Source organism: Hippoglossus stenolepis, chromosome 10, assembly GCF_022539355.2.
Source record: "Hippoglossus stenolepis isolate QCI-W04-F060 chromosome 10, HSTE1.2, whole genome shotgun sequence".
Lineage (NCBI taxonomy): Eukaryota > Metazoa > Chordata > Actinopteri > Pleuronectiformes > Pleuronectidae > Hippoglossus > Hippoglossus stenolepis.
The window spans coordinates 20352434-20373782 of record NC_061492.1 but is presented as its reverse complement, the minus strand read 5'-3'; the positions used below and the strand labels follow the sequence as shown (position 1 = coordinate 20373782).

General features: G+C 43.0%; 1 protein-coding gene across 1 annotated transcript in view; it reads right to left on the bottom strand.

Annotated features, from left to right (window-relative positions):
* Positions 1 to 473: 473 nt before the first annotated feature.
* alk (ALK receptor tyrosine kinase) overlaps positions 474 to 21349 on the bottom strand; it is a 351702-nt gene continuing 330826 nt past the window's right edge. Inside the window, exons 18-29 of the mRNA XM_035169137.2 lie at positions 20697 to 20852; positions 19519 to 19632; positions 16756 to 16942; positions 16011 to 16101; positions 15653 to 15717; positions 15440 to 15569; positions 13769 to 13866; positions 9755 to 9847; positions 5758 to 5859; positions 5343 to 5477; positions 4269 to 4359; positions 474 to 3395 (exon numbers count right to left, since the gene is read on the bottom strand). Coding sequence (XP_035025028.2) covers positions 2223 to 3395; positions 4269 to 4359; positions 5343 to 5477; positions 5758 to 5859; positions 9755 to 9847; positions 13769 to 13866; positions 15440 to 15569; positions 15653 to 15717; positions 16011 to 16101; positions 16756 to 16942; positions 19519 to 19632; positions 20697 to 20852 — 2435 coding nt within the window. The 3' untranslated portion in view covers positions 474 to 2222. The remainder of the gene's footprint in view (positions 3396 to 4268; positions 4360 to 5342; positions 5478 to 5757; positions 5860 to 9754; positions 9848 to 13768; positions 13867 to 15439; positions 15570 to 15652; positions 15718 to 16010; positions 16102 to 16755; positions 16943 to 19518; positions 19633 to 20696; positions 20853 to 21349) is intronic.

Below are 21349 nucleotides of genomic sequence, written 5' to 3'. Positions count from 1 at the left end.
TTCCAGGATTATTCCTTCACTTACTTTAATATTGTGAGATAAGAAGTTTTTCAACACTTTCTCAGAAAATAATTCATGGATCTTGATGAAAAACATCAGGCATATTAGGGGACTGATATTTATGAGTGTGTGTAATGTGGTGCAGATCCAAATAAAATGCAGACCTAGTGAATTTGAACGTGGTTTCATGAGGGGACTTGGTGGAGGTGTGGGCTCCACTGAGGGTTTCTAGTTATTCATTTGCTCCATCTCCATTATTGCCTGTTTTACCAACACCACAATTGTTTCAGTACACATTACTACATTAGGTTGGAAGATAAAGAATCGTATTAACAGTTATAATGTTAACAGTTAAAGGACGCTACCCTAAATAAGTCTGTGATTGATGATTTTAATCAGCAAATTATGAAGTCAATGTTAATCAAATTCCCTCGACACCAAAGAGGACAGCAGACGGACAAATGCAAAAACAATTATTATATAGTAATTTATTAATTTTGGCGAATGTCTTCTGAAGGGCAATTTACAGCATTTACCAGAGCCATCGTACAATACTTTATAATTACAACATTTACAGGTGCAGTTCATTTAGTCTTTTTACATCAAACGTTGGAGATGAGCTGAGAAGGGAACACAGAGTTAATGCACTGAACACAGGTACTGGAGACTGAAGCAAAAAGACTTTTCAATTCGCCAACGTTTCACCTGCTCTCTTGTGACCGGCCCCTGAGCGTCATGACCGTGTCATGACGACTCATCATGGCCACAGCAGACACACAGGATCAGTACAGTCGAGCAAAAGCATCCAAACAGTGACGCACGTTGTCGTCATTCACCGAAATATCAACACACGGCTTCATCTGATAGATTTAGTGTCATTAAACTGAAAGAAGCAGACTTTAAACACCGTGTGTGTGAAGAGGAGCAGCGGGATGGTCCCAGGTTTCATTCTCATGTGGAGCACTCACACTCATTCGTATTCCCCAACACTCATTCTCTCTCTGTCGAGGGCTTCCAGATAGAAATTTGAAGGTTAAGATTGATTCAGCAATATCCATTGTGTTTCTACATCCAGACAAACAGAAATGAATCAATAAAGGGTTACTGAAGAAGCCATAAGTAAAGAAAAGCCTCAACTCAACTGTCTCTGAGCACTCAGCAGAATGGAGCCGTAAAAAACAGGAGCGGAGCTTTCAATAGAACCAGGAGCAACGAGATACCACAAATATTCAGCCACAACAAAAAGCTGCGATCTTACATCTTATTCTTCTGTCAAACTATCTTTCATACCTGCATCTTAGCTCTATTCATCACTCCACTGATTTCCTGTACGACTTCTACCTCATCCCTTCAGGATATTTAGACTTTTCTTTTATGGATCGTTCAAAACTTAATTCCTGCAGCTATAAAAAAAACAAAAAACCTAGGTGGAAACCAGTGGACGAGAGATGAATTTGGGTTTGAAGAAGCATGTTAATAAGTTATAGAGCCGCTTCCAAATAATAAATAAACGAATGAATAAATAAACAAGCAGGCAAGCAAACATCAACAAACACATTTTTCCCAGAATTTTTTTAAAAAGTATAAATGTGTCTGGTAATCCAGTGTCCTGTTCAGTGATATTCATTAAAAACAGTCAGGTCTGGTTATTCACCACACGGTTGTTTTCCAAAAGCATGTGGAGCAGGAGCGGTAGAACTGACACATGTGGCTGACGGCTGCAGACACAGCCACAGTCACCAAACACGGAAGTCTGGCAAAATATAGAGATTTCAATCCACCTCATGGTCCATTCTCACACACAAGAGACATCCTCAGCCGTCAATCAACACGCCACGCCACGTCCACGACCCGTCCCCTCGTCGTCCTGTGCTGTAAACTCCTCATTAGATTCTCACTCAGTCATGATCCCTCCAGCAATGAAAAAATACACTTTTTTTTAAACTCTTAAAACTAGTCTTTGCTCTAAATTCTGCCTCTCAAAGGTTTTGAGTTGTCTGATGTGCTTTAGCATCCATTGGGGATTTGAACACGGCTCCAGGGTTCTCATAGGAAAAGCCTGATGGACTCATCCAGCTGTGTCTCAGCTGGACGGGTTCTTTCTGAACTGGAGGAGGAAACCAAAATGGCGGCATTGAAGGGGTGTTGTAAAACGAAATCTGTCCTGACACAGTGTTTGTTTGTCTCCGTCTGATAAAAGACCAGCAGTTCAGGCATTTGGGCTAAAGCACTGTGGCGTTGTGGCCCTCCATCCTGGGCAGCCTGGGGTCCTGCACCGTCCCCATGGTGACGAGCAGCGGGCGGCTGTCCTCGGACATACCTGGCCGACCCAACGTCATCGAAGTGGGAACAGAGGCTCCCCTCTGGTGAGCTGCCGAGGACGACATGGAGGTGCCCTGTTGGGAGGGAGGTGGCGGAGGAGGAGGGTTAGGGTTGCCGTGGGCGACCTCCGGCGGCAGGCCTTGCTCCTGGTAACCGTAGCCGATGTTACCGCAGGGGAATCGTCTCAGTCTGTAGAGGGGTACCGGGGGAAGAGCGGCGGAATCTAACAGCAGAGGTGACTGTGCAGCATGAGGTGGTGGTGGTAACAAGGGTCTACAGAGACCCTGCTGCTGCTGCTGCTGCTGCTGCTGCTGCTGCTGATGGTGCAGTAGCTGGAGTTGGTGCTGCTGCTGGAGCTGGTGCTGGAACTGCTTGTGCTGGTGCTGGAGACCCAGGGCCCCTGCCACCTCAGCCACCGTCCGGCCCATGTGCTCCTGTCCCTCGCCAGGAACCCTTCCTCCGCTGCCTCCGGCTCCGCCCACCCCTCCCTGCCTCTGCTGCTGCTGCTGCAGTTGCTGCTGCTGCTGCTGCTGCTGCTGCTGTTGCTGCTGCTGCTGCTTCCTCTGCTGCTGCTGCAGGAACCACGACCCATACGTGGGGTTCCACAGACTGGTGCTCTTCCCGTTGTGGCCGTCCTTCTCTACCGGGTGGCCTTGGGTAAACGCCAGGTTGATGTGGCCCCCCTCAGCTGGACTTGGCTGGGTAGTGACATGAGGTCCTTTAGCTGTGAGTGTAGCAGCGGCTGTGGAGGTGACGGCGTTAGTGGTCGTCATGGTCATGCAGGCCTGTGTGTGAGGCTGCTGGTGCTGGTGGATGTACGGCTGGGGCTGGGCTGACGTCTGTGCTTTGGCCTCCGGTGCTGCGCTTGTCACAACAGCGTGTTCCCCACCTCTGCGGCTCTCCTCTGTAGGATAAGATGGTGGCGGCGGGTGTAGAGCCTCCCCATCAGGCACCTGGGCATTTACCAGCACAGTTGGAGCTGAGGGGTCTTCAGGGCGCATGGGTACGCGCTCCTCCTCCTCAGGGATGGGTCCATACTCTACAGGCAGTGGCATGGTCACCACATCAGGGTCCTGAAAGAGGATAAACAAGGTATCAGAACTGTATTTTTCAATGTTAATGTTGATATTAATGTAAGCAATTCATTTAAAATTAGGATTTGAAAAGATTTCTTCTGTGGTGAAAATCATGTTTCTTTGGCTCTAATGAAAACTGTCACTGAAGAAGTAGATACGTAGAAAAACTAGAACTTTTCTGTGGTTGAGATAAACAACGTTGGATAAAAATTATTATTATTTTATCTGATTCTTTCACACAGGAGTAACTTTAACACACACTTGTTCTTCCAAGTGGCTCAACCCTTTTCTAACATCTCGTGAACATCGAGACTCTGAGACATAACCACACCGAGGGGGAAGTATTAGCTCTGCTCTTAAAAGGTCAACTGTTGGATTGACACAACGTGTAGTCAAGCCCCAAAGGTTGAAATGAAGACTTTGATATTAGACCATTCCTGGGATTTATCTTCCTCCATCATGAGCCCTATATGTCCTCTCTGTATTTTTCTCTAGATCTTTCTCTATACATCTGCCTGAATGTTGGTCTATGGTGTTACTCTCCCTATTCTATCATATAACCAGACAGCCGTCATAGTAGTTATGACGGCTGTTCGACCTGAACCTTTTATGGAATACAAACTATTGATGTAACATGAACTCCATACATGAGTTTACATTGTGTATTTTGCACACTATTTCTCTATGTATATTTATTATGATATCTACAGTGACTTATGTAAATATTTGTATTGCTGATACATCACCTGATTTGTTTCAAAATTGATTGTGGGTCATTAACCGACTCTCAGAGGTCTGAGGAAGAGCCTTAGCGCTCAAAACGTCTCTGATGTAATGTTTTGCATGGTCGTCAGTGTCCCACACTGTTACCTGTAAGCAGTAGTCGATTCTCTCCAGGATAGTTGAGAAGTTGGGCCTGTCTTCAGGCTGGTGCTGCCAACTCTGTGTCATTATACGGTACCTAAACATGCACATGTATGTGTAGACACACAAACACAAAACACTATTTTTAAAAAACAAATACACATTTGCAGGGTCATGCAGGACAAGCTGCAAAAAGGTCATGAGAACGAGTGTGATGGTTAAAGGTTCAGTGTGTAGAATGTAATGCATCTAGTGGTGAAGTTGCGTGTTGCAGCTGAATACCCCTCACTTCACCATCCCATCCAAACATGAGAGACAACCTGTGGTAGCCTTCAGTTGTCTTAAAAACTCAGAAGGTGTTTAGTTTGTCCCGTTTGGACTATACTGTAAAAAACATGGCGGCCTCCGTAGAGAGGACCCGCTCCTGATGCAAATATATAGTATTTAAATACAAAGGGCCAATTCTAGGGTAAAGAAAACTATAATTCATACAATTTAGATGAAACACAACAAAATATCACTAGGGTTGTTTTATATTCAATAGATTTTCAATAGATCTTTTTCACCTAAATCTTACACACACCTTTAAATGAAGGCTTTAATGTGTAAATGAGAGAGTGGGAAAGAAAATGTGTGTTTGTATATGTTTTCATAGATCACATGGGAGGCTGTATCTTAAAAAGAGAGGGAAAATACTGTGTGATTAGAAAATGTGCTTTTAGATCCGATCATGACTTCTTCAAATCGGGAGGCAAACATGAAAGAGAGTCAGTGTTTGTTTCCACGTAGACGATTCTCCTGTTAATGTTTCTGTCGCCTTCTAGGTCACAACTTGTTTACGTGTCGATATCAGCGAATCATCAGAGCCTTTCATGTCTGCCTCTGCATTAGCTCTTCTTTTATGCGTATACCACTGCATCATATACAACTGAGCATCCTTCCTATTTGTTTGTGTTATGGAGGAGCTTAATGAGATCTCATGGGATCAGATTTTCCTCGTGGTCATGTGCAACACATGAATTAATTCAGCGTGTGTGTGTATGTGTGTGAGATTGTGTATGATTGTGTATCTGCACTTACACTGGCCCAGGGCAGTTTTTAGGAGGGTCCATTCTTCCACCGTTGGTTACAAACTCCAGAACTTCCTGGTTGCTGCGACTTGGATATGGCATGTAGCCCAACGAGAAGATCTCCCACAGAAGAACCCCGAATGACCTGAGAGAGGCCGGCGATGAAAGGAGAGATTAGTTAGAGGGAAAGAAAGAGAGATTAAGGACAATCGTGTCAGAAATTATAAGCATCATGAGAGCTGAGGGGGTGAAGGATGAAAGCAGAGGACAAGAGATAGAGACGAGACAAGGAGAAAAACAACGAGACAAGACGCTGGTTATACATCAAAGGAGGACGGGGGACGGTGAGAGGAGAAAGAAGGAGCGAGCGGACAGGTGGGGACAAGAGGTGAGATCACATCGACGCCAGAGTGAGGGATACTCACCACGTGTCTGTTTTAGATGTGAAGATGCCCTCCATGAAGGCTTCAGGTGGCATCCACTTCACTGGCAGCATGGCACGCCCACCCTTCCTGTAGTAGCTCGCCCTACACACACATGCATGAACGCACACATACACACATAGAGACAAACATACATCCACAAGCAAACACAAAAATGCACACACACACACACACACACACACACACACACACACACACACACACACACACACACACACACACACACACACACACACACACACACACACACACAAAGAGATTTTGAATATTTAAATCTGTTTTAATCAACCATGTAGTCAATAAACCAACACTGGGTATGTATGCCTGCTGAAAATAAAAGTGAGGAAATGTTAAAGGACGACCAGCATTTATATTTGGCAGTGCCGTCACCATGGCAACACTACTGCCCACAAAAGCAGATGAGGGGGGGAAATCATCCAGCAATTAATTCAGTGTTTGTCAGTGTCTGTATCAGCGCTGTGATCCAGTGGCATTCTCAGCTTCCGAACACGCTGGTGTGAGAAATACTCGCTGAAGTCCTTATCTCCCCGAGAGGAGGGAGAGAGAGATTTCCTGCCAGGCCGAGCCCCGTCTCAGCCATTTTTGCGTTGGTGAAGAAATGATCCGTTGTGCGCTCTATCTGATTGTGGCTGCTGGTAGAGGTCACTGCCTGGTTCTTCTCGCCCTGCTCACAGCGAGGACAGACGTGGACAGTCATCATGGCGTCCGCACAGAAAAGAGACACAGCTAGATCCCAGCTAAGCAGTGACAGTTGTATTTGGCAATAAACGTTGTTTAGTACTGTTTGCTGTTGCATGATATCATCCACATAGCACTTGACTGTAAACATGGCAAGAGCGTTATATTAAACAGGGCTTTAACAGCCTGTAGATACTGATTGTGAGTGGAAGGTTGCCAGTTTAACTCCCTGGACCTTTTTTATTGAAGGAGCTGCGGTAACACTCTCTTTGTGTTTGCCTTCGAAAACTAGTAAATGAAGCACCGACTGCTGGAGCTGCACATGGCTGCACAGGAACACACTGTAATTACAGTGGGCAGCTCCCAGGTGGGACATGCAGCATGAGGAAAGAGCACTGTGCTCAGAGGATATTCCCATGTCAAATAAAACCCAGAGAAAAAAGGAGTGGTAACCATATCAGGAACACAGCGGCAAAGGATTAAACACACAATTGCAGCCTGGGAAGAAAAGATGGGTAAAAAAAATTAATCGTGGCGGCCTGAGCTTCTCACAAACAGCGCCCAAAGCCTCCAGTCTTAGACGGCGTGACCCATCACATTGTGTCTCAGTGTAAGGAGGATTTCAAGCTCATTTCAACTGGTGCTGTTCTTCACCGGGGGCTGAAGTGTCAGAACTCACAAAAGCTACAGCTGGGAATGTCTTAAAAGTCAAAATCATATATAACTAGCGGCAGGAAGGACGCGATTTGCACAATGTGCAGCATCTGTGTGTGTGTGTGTGTGTGTGTGTGTGTGTGTGTGTGTGTGTGTGTGTGTGTGTGTGTGTGTGTGTGTGTGTGCATCAACTTCATCTTTGGTCCCAAACTCAGGTGAGAACATTAGAAATATGTTCTCACTGTCTAAATTCGACACAGATATTAAGAGGCAGCAGTCATTACGTTTCAGTGTGAGCTGTGTGTCTTCAGGGGATCAATGGTAACAGATGAATATAGATTATCTGCTGTCAGATAAAATGGCTGACAGGGAAACATATACTTAGAAAACTATCGACATAAGAACTTAGTCTTGAGGAAAATTACAGTTAATCAATGTAGCAGAAAAAAACAATTACTAGTTGAGTGTGCAACCTCTGCAGGGTAGTTCCATATCCACCGCCTTAATCTATCACTAACAGTAACACAATCAACTCAGGGGAGGGAGTCAGTTACCTCCCTCGTTTTAGGGCCTAGAATCTGAAAATTGAATCCTGCCACTGTCGTCTCTGCTGCCCCCCACCCTCAGTACGCACCCCTCTAAATGTCCTGTCCCTCTCAATAAAGAAGATGGCACTGGAGGTGGATTGGCCTACATCTAAAGATGCAGTTAGATCTAACAGCTCTGGTAGTGGATACTACACATGTTACTCTGTAAAGCCTATACATTTTTTGTTGTAATATATTCAGAACGACCTTCTCTGACCTCTGAGTGAAAATGGGAACAAATGTGACCTGTCCACATTTCTATTCAGTTTGTTTTCTCTGCTTACAATTGAAAAGTTGGAGCGATGGCAAAATGTAGAACATAAGATGATATCCCCCCTATCAGTGAATTGATCCCTTTCTTAGGTGGTGTTATTTATTACTCGAGGTAACAGCATCAACACGGACTAAAAGCTGAGCTGCAGATTATCGAGGCTTAAATACAGTCCCAGGAAATCTGTAGCACAAATTCATACGCATGTGTTCTGTGAGCACTGCAGTGAAAGAAGTATTAGAGAGACAAAGACACAGAGCAGATAGAGAGAGAAGAACATTCACCTGAGGCCACAGTGTAGAGCTGAATGCTTGTGTCTGTTCATTGTATGTTGAACGTCTTTGTTTACATTGTGTTTCTGCAGGTGAGTGCACCCCGCTGACATTAATAAATACAACCTTAAGTCAGGCTATACATCACTGTTTATACATACTGTGAGAATATGGTTGTTTAGGGTAAAATACTCAATCTTTCATGGAAGCTCAGTGAATTTCCACTCACAGTGGCAGCTGTTTACCTCAGGATGCTTACTGACTGGCAGCTATTGTTTACCCAGCTTTTTATTTACCGCCACATCACCGGTATGCAAGCATTAGTGTGAGACCATGTGAGAGAGGAAGCCTGTGGAATATCACGTGCGATTGCACCCGCGGCTTCCTTCCCAGAATATAAAAAGATGACATTAAGCCTCGTCCTGGTCCCTCGCTGCGACACCCGTCCCCCGTGACGGCCCCCAAAACGACTCCTGTGTCCCTCGCCACATAGCAGGAGGGCCACATCATGAAGCAGCAGAACTAACACTTACTGACAGCGTCGTGCACAAAACAATCACTCCCCCCTCTAAACATACTGTAATAACAATGATAATAAAAAAATTAAAAAAATCCCAGTCCCAGAACCACGGCTCCGGGCTGAGAGATAAAAACAAAACCACAGCGAGGCACCTGAAAAACTGACATCAGCAATTAAATCAAGCGCTCCTAATGCGACTCCCCAGGGGTATTGTGCAACAGCCTTTCCCGGATGCTCGGAGAGTGACTTTGCTCTCGTGTGACTTTCCATCGGATGATTCAAAAGTGCTGCGTTGATATAGTTGACTGTTGTGACACATTTCCCTCGCTCTAATTTCTCACCAGATGAAAGACTTTGGAGATTTCCCTGCTGGATTGGTGCATTCATTTAAACGATGTCACGTGAAATTCTGGTAGCTATATTAAAAAGTTTGAGCTAAGAATAATGAGATGCTGCTGTGGCTTCAGATGAGCTGATGTAGATTAAAAGAAGGCAGCATTACACCAGTGAGACAGAGAATAAAAACACTTTCTCTGCTCCGCTTCAACATTTACCAGTTTGAAAGTCTCCGTGTTCAGTGCCACAGGCTCCGTATTCACATGGGAGGGAAAAACCTTCATGTTCAGAGCTGGTGCTTCACCGAGATACTTTTAACTTGATTAGTTTTCTTTGATTGTAATTGTGTTTTCAAGTCATGAGATACTGAATATATTTGTGAAGGGTATGGATAATACAGAGTCAGTCGTCCTTACACAAAATATATGAGAGCATCTAATACGGTCTCTGTTAGTGGGAACAACTTTCTATTGGCTGTGTTCATTCACTGCTGTTTGGTAAAATGCTGTTGTCGCATTTTAATTTGTCACATCCTGTGGTTGAAAACATATCTGTGCCTAGAATTTCAAAAAGGGTAACTAAACACTCAGCTATGACTTGGTTGTTTTGCCTCCTGTCAGTGATCTCTGTTGGACTGTACCTGTAAATGTCTCGAGCCATCCCAAAGTCTCCAATCTTAGCCGCGCGGCCGCTTCCTTTGCAGGTCAGGAGGCAGTTCCGTGCTGCAATGTCCCTGAAAGAAGAGGAAACAGGATCTCAGGTCAATGCATGAACATACTGCTTGTTCTGATGGAGCTTGGGGACTGTATTAGAACACAATAACCCACTTGTGATGGAAGTTTTTTGAAAGATGGTGAAAGGAGAACTCAGGCAGCAGCTGATGTCTTACACAGAAGGGTTTATTGCAAGCTTGATGTACATCAGAGACCCGAGATGAAATTGTCACCCCCAAGTCTGAAGATGTCTCCCACAGCATCACAATTTATCTCCCTCACCTTGCGAGAGAAGGGAGTATCTGTGGAATGAGTCGGGCTGTTCTCATGGTGAACAGATTTACTGTATGAGGACGGTCAAAAATTCTCTCACACCACTAGCATTGTAAATCCGTATTATGCATAGACTGTAAATCTAAATGATGTAGACTACGGGTCCAGGAAAATGAAACCAATCGTAATTGTCTGACACCTGTATTCTCTTGAATGACCAGCAGGGGGCGACTCTGCTGGTTGCAAAAAGAAATCCGTTTCTGTAGACGTCTATGAGAACATGGTCAGATTAATAACGCCAGTAAACATTTTCACACAGAGTTTATTTACTGTTACAGAGTTTAGGTGCACTGAGATACATTCTGACCAGGGTGTTTGTAGGATCAGGGTGTTTGTAGGCTCGGTTCTACATGGATCTGGTTTTTAGTTGTAGCATGTTAATATTTAATATAGTTGGGAAGGAACTGTAATACATTACAATTACAATTTTTAAGCGGGACGGAATGGGAAGTAAAAGCACATCAACATAATTAACTGAACGTATGTGAAACCTAGTACATGATATTTTTAGTTTTTAAATCAAAGACTCTTTTAGACTTTTTAAGACCGTGGAAACCCAGAGCCTGGTATGCATTGGGGTTTGGAAACTGTGTGATTGACAGCTAGTACAGTCCAGTGCAAGTCGCAGGTGAAGGTGGGCTTGCCATGTCCTCAAGCTTGTAGTCAGGCTCCCCCCCGCTGCTCCAAGTATGCCTCCATGTGGTTTCACAAAATCAAGATGGCGCTGGACAAAATGTCAAAGTCAAGGCTTCAAAACAGCAGCTCACAAACCAATGATGGTGGGTCGCCACTTGGAACTATGTGATTTCTTTTATATATAGGTAGTATAGTGTATATAAGAGACTGATGTACTGAGCTCTGACATGTGACAGCTTGGCTCACACATTGTCTCTTCACAAGTTTAATAAAGTTGTTCATATATTTGCATCTATAAGAGGCTCCAAGTTTAATAACCTTTAGAACTCCCCCTGCTGGATCTGAGGCTCACTGTAACTACCATGTAGCCCAGGGCAAGCTGGCAGAGTGTATAATTTCCTACAGTGCCTTTATGACTCTGCCCACATGGAGTATCCAGGGAAAAAAGATTGAAATGTTCCACACTCTACACAGGGAGAGTGGGTTGAAAGAGAAAAATCCTAAAATTCATATTTACACTGTACTGGGTTCGTTATTCTTTGAGATAATACGATAGTTGACACAGCATGTTCTTCTCCTGTCTGGGGAAGAGGAAATAAAGCCCACACACAAAGACGTCTCACACTCTTTAACATGTGAAGAAGTGACGTTGTGTGCTCGCCAATAAATACCCAGGATTGAATATCTAAATAACATCAAGTGACACTGCTCAGAGTAGATCATGAGATGAAAAAACTAGCAGAGATACAAACAACAGTAAGTTTTGCCAGTGAGTGGGCAGCAAAACATTGTTTTGATGTTTGGCCTCGACTCCACACTGATGAACTGGGATGAGAAATGACACATGGAGAATAAAGTGGTGGTTCAGACTGATTTAAACTGAGGGTTTTTCAAACTGAAACTACACTATGCATGGATGCCTTCGCTTCAATGTGCCAGACGTGTTTGGAGCTAGTCAACTTATAACATTAAAGTACTACTTCAAGTTGGATATGAAACTATTCAGTATGAAAAAAACAACTGTGTGTGTTGGTGGCTGAGAGGAGAGCAGAGGAACTTCCTGTGGTCAACTCATGGATGTATGGGTCAAGTGAGCTTTCGCCAAAATGAGATGCTTGTCTATTTGAGGTGTTACAGTACAGGTGCTTGGAGCAGGCAGCTCCAGGCAAAAGATGGTTTACTTGACTGCAGAAAGAAATAAATCTTGACTGCAGTCAGTAACTTTCCTCGCCAAGATCCGTTGTCACTCACGTCCCTTGTGATTGTTTCTGTTGTGGCTTTTACATTAGTGTTTTCCAGTAATGCGCTTGTGAGACGTCTTGGCCACTGTAAATAGGGCATCCCTTTGTTCTTCATTCTAAATCTAAAAAGAATTTGCCTGAGTCCAGTTTAGAAAGAGGCAGTTAAATGAATGGAGGTAAACTGATTTCTCAAACCAGCTACAGAGAATTGTCTTTATAAAGCAGAAGCAGTGAAACAATCGATCCATATAGGGGCAGTTGAGCTGCTTCAGCAAAACAAAATAATTTCTATCATAACACAACTACGACCAGCATGTGGGTGTGTGCTGCACTCACCCAGACATACACTTTCACAAGATCTTTTCCCATGAGTGCTGCAGCTAAATACAAGTATTACTTGCTCAATGGCTTGGGTGAAATCATTCAGATGATTTGCTTTTTGCTTGTAAGCAACGACGAGCCTGGAGACGGCCTGCGATCTGAGGGATTAATGGGAGGGATTGTTGTAAACGTGTACGTGCGGCACAGTGATGTGAAAGCAAGATATTATTAAAAAAACAGAGTTCACTGGCCTCATACGGTAAACCTTAATTACAGTCAATTTCAACTGCAGCTTAAAGATCCATTTCACTGCAGCACTTAGAGAACAATCTGTGTTAATAGTCTATTTTAACACCTGCAGTCACATTAAACTACCAGGCTCTCCTCAGCACAGTGTTTCTTTTCAGACTTCCATCCTGAGCACCAGGCCTGTTGTAAATAAGGAGGCACATCTAAGGATGCCCTGACCAAAACACTGATCAATACCACCACAGAAAGAAAGAGAGAAACACAACAAAAGCCAGAGGAAGTAGTTTTGAGACAGGATTAACCCTGTGATATAACCTGTTCCAGAACATCACTGCAGCTCATCCTCCAAGCCATTGGTCCCTCAGAAAAAGCTGCATTTTCTGAAAAGCCTTGTACCTCCTTCACCTTTACTCAACCGCAGAGTAAACACACTTCCATAAAAAATATAATTATCCTCACGGACAGTATCAGTGTGAATTTCAATGCAGGCTTGAAGGCAGAAAGAGGAAGAAAGAGGAGACAGGAGCTCACCAGCCTCTGGAGACAGGTCAGTCATTAGCTGGATTGATGGGGCTGTGACACATGGGGCCAAATAAGCTTTAACAGGCCTTGTTTTTCATTGGGCAATTTCTTGGAGTCCAAACATGCAGGAGCCAGGATGCACTTCTCTCGTCTTGATGTATTGATCGGAGCAATTATGACATTTTACGACTTCCCTCGTGGATGTTCATGTTAAAGTTCTTTAAAAGACGAGGAAGGAAAAGACATTTCTTAAGTCACAGCAGCTGCTGTGGATGTGGATTTGGAGTCGAGCACTCCTGTTGACTTGTGCCTTGGATACAGAGCGTAAAGAGGCAAGCCGGCTACCCCATCTGGCTGCTCTGATGCTAAACTCATCACTTGTCCTTTCTGCTATCATACGAGAGGCAAAAGGCCTGGAGAGTCCATATGTTATGCTTGGGTGGATGCAGTCAGCACGTAATTATGAGTAGAAGTCAGCAGAGCAATGTGGGCACACACTTTATTTTTCTCTCTGTCTCTCTGATCGGTTGAGGTAGGAGGACCAGAGAGCCACAGAATATAACATATCATTTCATAACTGGGCTGTATTTATGTTTGCAAACATGCATATGCAACATGTGTAGTCATCTGGTGAATTACCTGTGTATAAACTGGTTCTCCTCCAGATAGTGGCAGCCTTTAGCGATGTCTCTGGCCACGTTGAGGAGGTCCACCATGGTCAAACTGGACGGGTGCTCCTGAGACAGACACAGACACAAAACTGACTTCAATAACCCTGAAATGAAAACACACGTCGAACCCATTCCCCACAAAATGGTAAACAAAGAGCATTTAGGGAGTTTTCACACCTAAAAATCATCCCTTTGTTTCATTGTAAACGTTTGATCCGGTTAGTTTTGGTTTCACATGGTAATGTCCTTGTCATTCAAACATTGTATCATCAGAACCGTTCCTGCGAGCCGTTTAATGCTGTCTGAACTCCCTGCAGTTCTGAATCATTCAAAAAATGTTTTAACACTGCAAATGATCCAAACAATGGTTCAGTTCGACATAGACCACCTCTGTTTGACTAAATTTCAGTGCGTTGTTCCACACCTATTATTAGCACTTTTCTTGTTATAGTGACCCCTCAATGAGCTGCACAGTGTAAGTCACATTTGCCCACTCTCTCACACATTCAAACAGTACTCATACATAGCGCTTCTCTATCACTGACCGACTTCCCAATTAATTAATGACCTTCTCTAGCTCCTGAGCCACAACCGCCCACAATCATCTCCTTGTAACAATGGAACCAGCAAACACATAAAGCCCATCTTGTTGTTGCACTGACGCACTTGCAAAGTCAAACTTTTAATTATTTTTGATTGGTGATTCTAAAGATGCAGTTTTGTGTTCCAGTGACCATTGAAAGTTCTGTCCTTGCTCCCTGCAGATTCATTTCGACAGGTGCCTGGTGTCATTAGCCTGAAACAACTGCCTGGGAACATTGCCAAGATGGCTGCCAAGGGGCGAGACTTGCTTGTAAGGAATTCTACTTTAGTAAATATATCAGAGGAAGATTGAAAAAACAGAAATAAAATTGGATTGATTTAACATGAATTATAGTTTGCTTAGTTCTGCAAGTTAAGGAGAAGAACAGATGTGTTAGCTTAAGATGGATAAAATAAAAAAAATGCACAATTGTACCCCCACCAAGGTTGATGCCCTATCTCACCATGTCAAAGCAGTGTCTCTCATTAATTATCGAGACATATTTTAATTTGTCCCACCACAGTTTCATATTGAAAAAAACTTCTCATAATAACATAAGAGATCTCAAAGTTAGGGTGTGTCTGTTGTTGCATTGTAAAGCTGTGTGCAGAGCTCTTTGCTGTGTGCTCACTCGCACGCTTGAACTATTGTCCTAAGGTTTTTACTGTCCACTCAGATAGTGAGACATCATACATCAGGCATTCAATGCAGTCGTCTCTTTGAAGTAAAAACTTGTCTTTCACTCTTCAGTCTGTTTACCTGTCACTTCAAATTTGTTGCATGTGAGAGCTACGCGCATGTGTGTGTGCACTACTGAATGAATTCTGTGGGAAATGCTACAGAGAAAGTGAAGCTAAATTCCCAGATCTGTCCATTTATTGAGGTCTGCACCAACATTGGATGGGTTCTTTTCTGACCCAAACCTCATTCTTCAGCACTTCAGTTTCATGGTAATCTGTCCTGTAGTTTTTGTGTAATCCTGCTAACGGACAGATAAACAACACAAACACAACATCCTTGGCGGAGGTAATGACAACATGCACTTGAGGGACTCACCAGTCTGGGTCTCGTCTCCCTCAGGAAAGTCTTGAGGTCTCCCCCTGTCATCAGCTCCAGCAGTATGAACCTGGGCATGGTCTGCAGACTCACTCCTACACAACGCACGATGTTCTGGTGGCTGAATTTACTGCAGAGACAGAGACTGTGTGTCAGAGACGGCTTTGAGGTGAGAGAGACAGGCTTTTTGTTTACTGTCTAAGTGGCTTTTACCTGATGATCAGAGCCTCCATGAGAAAATCCAATTCATCCTGCTCAGAGCAAACCTCAGGGAGGGTCTATTGTATAAAAAGACAAGTTGTGTATACAGTAGTTATTTCACTTTGTATGTGGTGCTTATTGAAAAGAGGCGATTCAATATTGGTGCCTTTGAGCCTTTAGCTGCATAAGAGCCATTCAAATTGTAACTGACTGCTTATGTTCCTAATCTCATCTCCTGAGTATTCTTAGTATAAAAGTAGATGGTGTGTAATTCGGTTAGAGGGCCCTCAGGATCTGATTTGATTTCATCAAGGTTTGACCTTTGAAGAACAGAAAAAAAGTTTTCTTCAGAGAGCAGGTTAGAACTCACCTTAACTGCCACTTGCAGTGGACTTGGTTCACCTGGTATCCCCACTACCAGCCCCTCGTACACTTCACCAAAGGCACCGTGACCCAGGCCCCTGGTGAAACACATCATTTATTTAGCAGTACATAGGATATATGATATTAGAAGTAAATGGCAATCAGAGATGTCCTCACTGTATCTGTCTCCAAAGAGTAACGACGTATGGAGCTAAATACAGGTTGAAGAAATTAAAATCATTGATGAAAGGAGTTTGGCAGAGATGCTGCTCAGTGTTCACCACATTTTCAGTCCACATAGACAGAAAACTGTTACTGTCTGGCATCCAGTGAAACTTTGACACCAGCTGTGTCATTTGAATCATGACTATTACAGCTCTAGATGCTGGGAAATATTCATGGCTCCATAAGAGAAAGAATGTATCACAAAGATGAAGAGGCAGAATGATAAACTGGTGAGCTATAAACACATGAAAGATCCATTAAAAATTGAAAAGAACCCTGTAAAGATCATTTCTCAGCTGCTCGGATCACTGCAGTACACCCATACACTCTGAGGCTTTACACTGAGTACATTAATATCTCAGGCTTTATTCAAACTGATATTTCTCCCACTATGCTCCATCTATGAGTCCATCCTATTTTTAAAAAATGTAGCAGTGTCCGTGAATCAATAACTCATTTCATCACAGATGTAGATGAGTGTATTTAACTCAGCTCTGCTACAGCTTGTAGCATCTTGAACCTCTTACCTGGTGAGGGAGATGTTGCGTCGTGGCACTTCCTTCAGGTCACTGACGGATGCCGTTTTACCAGCGAAGCAGTAGTTGGGGTTGTAGTCGGTCATGATGGTGGAGGCGCGGAGTTTACTGAGCTTGCAGTCTGGACTTTGCAGCTCCAGCTGAATGGACTGCAGCTCTGTATGTTTACGCCTGTACACTGGTGAGAGGAAAATAAAAGAGCAGTTTCATTCCTCAACTGAGATATCCACAATTAAAAAAATTTAAATAAAAAAACCTTGAACTCGTCTTCTTGTGGAAGAATGATTGCTATAGCAGCCAAAGTACACAAAGTGTAAAGCTTTTACAGTTATTATTTCTCTAAAGACCTTTTGCTTGCACAACAGCAATTTCTATGAAAATGAATTCTTTTGTGTCTGTGAAATAATAAGCTCTCTATCTGATAGCAGATTTGTCTTTTCAAACTATTCAGATATTTCAGAATCTAACCTTAACATGTGAATCGGTCCTATACAATCATAGTGTGTGTGATTGATAAAAACACAATCACATGTACAATTAGCAAACATGTTAACAAAGCACAGAACCAGGAAAAATATTACTTTCCTCCTTCATATCACAAACAAACCCATTTATGTAGCATAACACAGTATGAAAACAAACCATTTTTCATTTTCCCTCTCACAGGCACACATACACACACACTTTATTGTGCTCTAAGCCTCAACCTGGGCGTGAACACATGCACCAGGAGAATTGTTTGTGTATATTTATGTGTGTGCAGGGGAGTTATTTATTTACCAAGTGCTGTCTAACGTACGAGTGCTGTCAGCCACCGGCTCTCTAGCCATTCGTCTTTAGCACGTTTCATTCATCACAGAGGGAGTCCCACGCCTCCTCTGCTCACGCCTCATCTACTGATACGCTTGCACAGAGTGTAGGTGGAAGCATGGATGTGCGCGTCTGTCTGCTGCGAGTGTCAGAGTGAGCGTGGGTGTGTGTGGAGTCGATGATGGCTCAATGAGTGCATATGTCTGGATGTAATAGCCTAAAAGCAGGCGGACAGATGGAAGACTTCCCCATTCTGGCAACAACCTGTTAAGAGTCCTCTGAGCGAGACCAGGTCAGAAAGTGAAGAACTCTGTGTGTGTGTGTGTGTGTGTAAGACAGAAGAGGAAAATAAAAGCACTCATCTATTGTGAACCTCTCAAACATTTAGTATTTAGTAGCACAGTCCAGCTCTTGACGATCAGCGAGATCAACTTCAACTTTTCAAATTTCTCCTCGTTCATTGTGGTCGTGATCCTTTTTCTCCTCATCAGGAATACACTCAGTGTTTTGTGGCTCTTTCTACCTGACTGTATCCCATGTGACCTTGAGTATAAATTAATGTACTTGACACAAAAAGAAAAAAAACTTACATACACACATCACAGACACTAACTCGCCCATCCAGACAATATTCCTGGGCGTGTGTGTGTGTGTGTTTGTGTGTGTGAAATATGAAATATATGTGTGTTTTTGTATAGGGAGGAAGAGAGTGAAATTCATATGGTTGTAAAAAGAAACGCGAATTCATCATGTGGAAGTGATTGGTGTTCTGGTGTCTGTTAGTGAGAAAGATGTTGGGCAAACAACACTTATCTAAAAAATATACAACTAAACCACTGCCACTGAAGGCAGGAGAAACACAAATTTCTTTCAGCATTTCCACTGCCACCCACTTATCAACACTCATGTCCGCATCTTCCTCACTGACAACCAGTATGGTGGTTTCTTTAACTCTGTGTGGCTGCATTCATTCATTAGTGATTTCTATTTATTATCTATTAGTTTTACCTTCACAACCAAATTCAATTTAACTAAACCGTATTTATTCAGAGCAGGTTCTTCCACACATGCTTTTGACAGCTGTTAAATGAAAATAAGTACAGGCATGATGTAGGTCTACCTACTGGTTCCCCTATAGGGTTCTATTCTATTGAGTGCAATCTCAACAAAGACTGTTAATGGTTTGTGTTTTATTTTATACCTAAATGTAATATAAACATTAAAATGTGACATTACTGAAGCAGCTCTGGTAATCCCATTCACATTCATTTAATAGTTTGTCACAGTGACAGCGTGGACTTCTGCCCCTGGTTCCCACACTATGTTTTGTTTATTGTGTTTATAGTGTGGATCATCTCGTTAAGATATACTTAATTAGGGTTTGGTTTCACTATTAAAGAATTTTATCTTTTGTCTCATCAGCACCACAAGTATCAGGAAGGATTGTGGAAGAAACTTTGTCTGGTGTAAAGAAAGATCCACAGAGACTTGGAGGAAACGGGCTGTTTTGTGGAGGAGGAAATGTTTGGTAGTGGTCGATTGCGAGGCTATTGTTGGATGCATCTGCATGATATTCAGTGGGTTCATAGTTTTCTCAAGAAATGAAAAAACTAAAATGAGATTGGTTCAAAATTTTGGATCCAGAGGAAGTGGAACTCTGGTGACCATGGGATTCTCCTTGCTGGTTATTAAGAAAACGTTTTTAATTTTTTACTCATAATATTATGACTTTTTAAAAATCATTAAATTAAGATTTCATTCTCATAATAATATGACTTTCTTCTCAAGTACGACTTTCTTAATTTTTCTTCAGTATGACCCTAATACTCCGTCATACCAGAAAAACAATTGCAGCAGACAACCTTTTCTCATTCATACCATGACTAATGACCATATTATGTCCTAATTCCATAGAGTAAGTGACTGACGTGTGACAGTACTTACTTATCATGACTCCGGACACGGCCAGCAGCAGTGCGGCGATGAGGGCCGAGGTGCCAACAGACAGACCCAGTGCCAGGTGGGAGAGAGACGGCTGGGGAGGCAGCAGGGACACCACTGCAAGACAAGGGAAACAACAGCGTCGCACAGTTGTTATCTCCCCCGGAGGAGCATTAACATTCACTTCTCCACTGTGATCCCCGACTTAATTAATGATGTGAAAGCGATGACACAACAGAGCTCAGGAACAGCGACGGCTGGTGCATGACAATTCCTTTTTCTCAGCGAGGAGAGGTGATCTCATTCCACTTGTCGAGGCTGAGGAGCAGATCTGCTCACAGACACAGACCATATTGAGACTGTGACCTTTTATGACCCGGCATCACAGAATTATCTACTGCTTGTCATCACTGAGCCCAGATTTGTAACTCATAGGGCAAGGAGACACTCTAGGTCATTAAGATAATATTGAGATGGTAATAGCCCTGTTATTTGCTTCACATTATAAAGTGACATTACGCCGTATGAATTCACTTCAGATCTACATTTATATATTCATTACTCATCTGAGATAACGAATTTGAGGAGGCAATTCCACATCCACCGGGGGTTTGTCCACAATCTTCACAGAAGACGACACGACACTTGTGTGGAAGATGAGTTTTAGTCAAGGTTGACATGGTCTGATGGCCAAAGTCATAACGACATGAACTTTCATTAAATCCATAATGAGATGAATACTACATCTGTGCTACAGTGTCACTATGAATATCCAGGTGAAACTTTTTGTCCTAAATCCTTGACCTGAGATAAAAAGCTTTTATCTGACAGCAGCTCAGATATAGATGCTTACAAATCACAGAAAACACCAGCTAACACTCCTCTAGGTTTATCCATTTCCATTTTCAACAGGTTAGCTCATCCTGCACATGGATAATTATTATGAGTGATTAAGGCACTAATGAAAAACGTTTCCTCAGATAAAGATTCAATAAAGTACAGAACCTCCCAGGCTTAATTACTTTTGTAGATTAATTCTTTATCTATTCACTGAGTCATAGTCTATTACAGGTACAATTGCATGCAGCTTAACTCATCCCTTCGTTTTTAAATCATTTCACATATTTGTGTGGAACAGAGAGAGGTAGACATTACTCATACAATATAAAAGTATGTCCTACCTGTAGCGTTGATGCAGGAGACTCCGTCTGGTGCCAAGATGAGGTCATCGTCACAGTAGCACTCAATGTTGTCCTTGGTCTTATGGCATTCACCGCTTTCACAGTGGCTGCAGTTCTCCACCGGACTGATGATCACCTCACCGTCACCCTCCATAGCTTTAGGAACATGCACACACACATGCAAACACACACAGGGGTCACACGAGTAGTTTCCAAAATAAACAGGGTTTGATTAAACAGGATGTGTCCCAGTAAAATGAGCTAAAGTTCAGTAAAAAACAATAACATTTTCTACAAAAGATGCCAATTAAAGAGTGTATGAGGAGGTTTTCGCTGTTATCACCCAGCAACAGTGGACAAAGTTACAAAATGTGCCGGATAACTGGAAATACTTCTGTCTGCACCTTGGATTCATGCCATCAAATAGAGCTTTGCTGCCACATAAGTGGGCGTATACGAGAACTGCTCATCTTGTCGTCTCCATACTTGGTATGTGTATTGTTGTCCCAAGCAAATGCAGTTTCGAATTTGGACACGCGATATGTTCAATATTAATAAACCTTGAATAAACCAGCGCTCATCAACAGTTGTCGATCACAACAACAGCACCTTCACAACAACTGTTTCTCCAGTTCAGGGTTCTGCGAACTGAG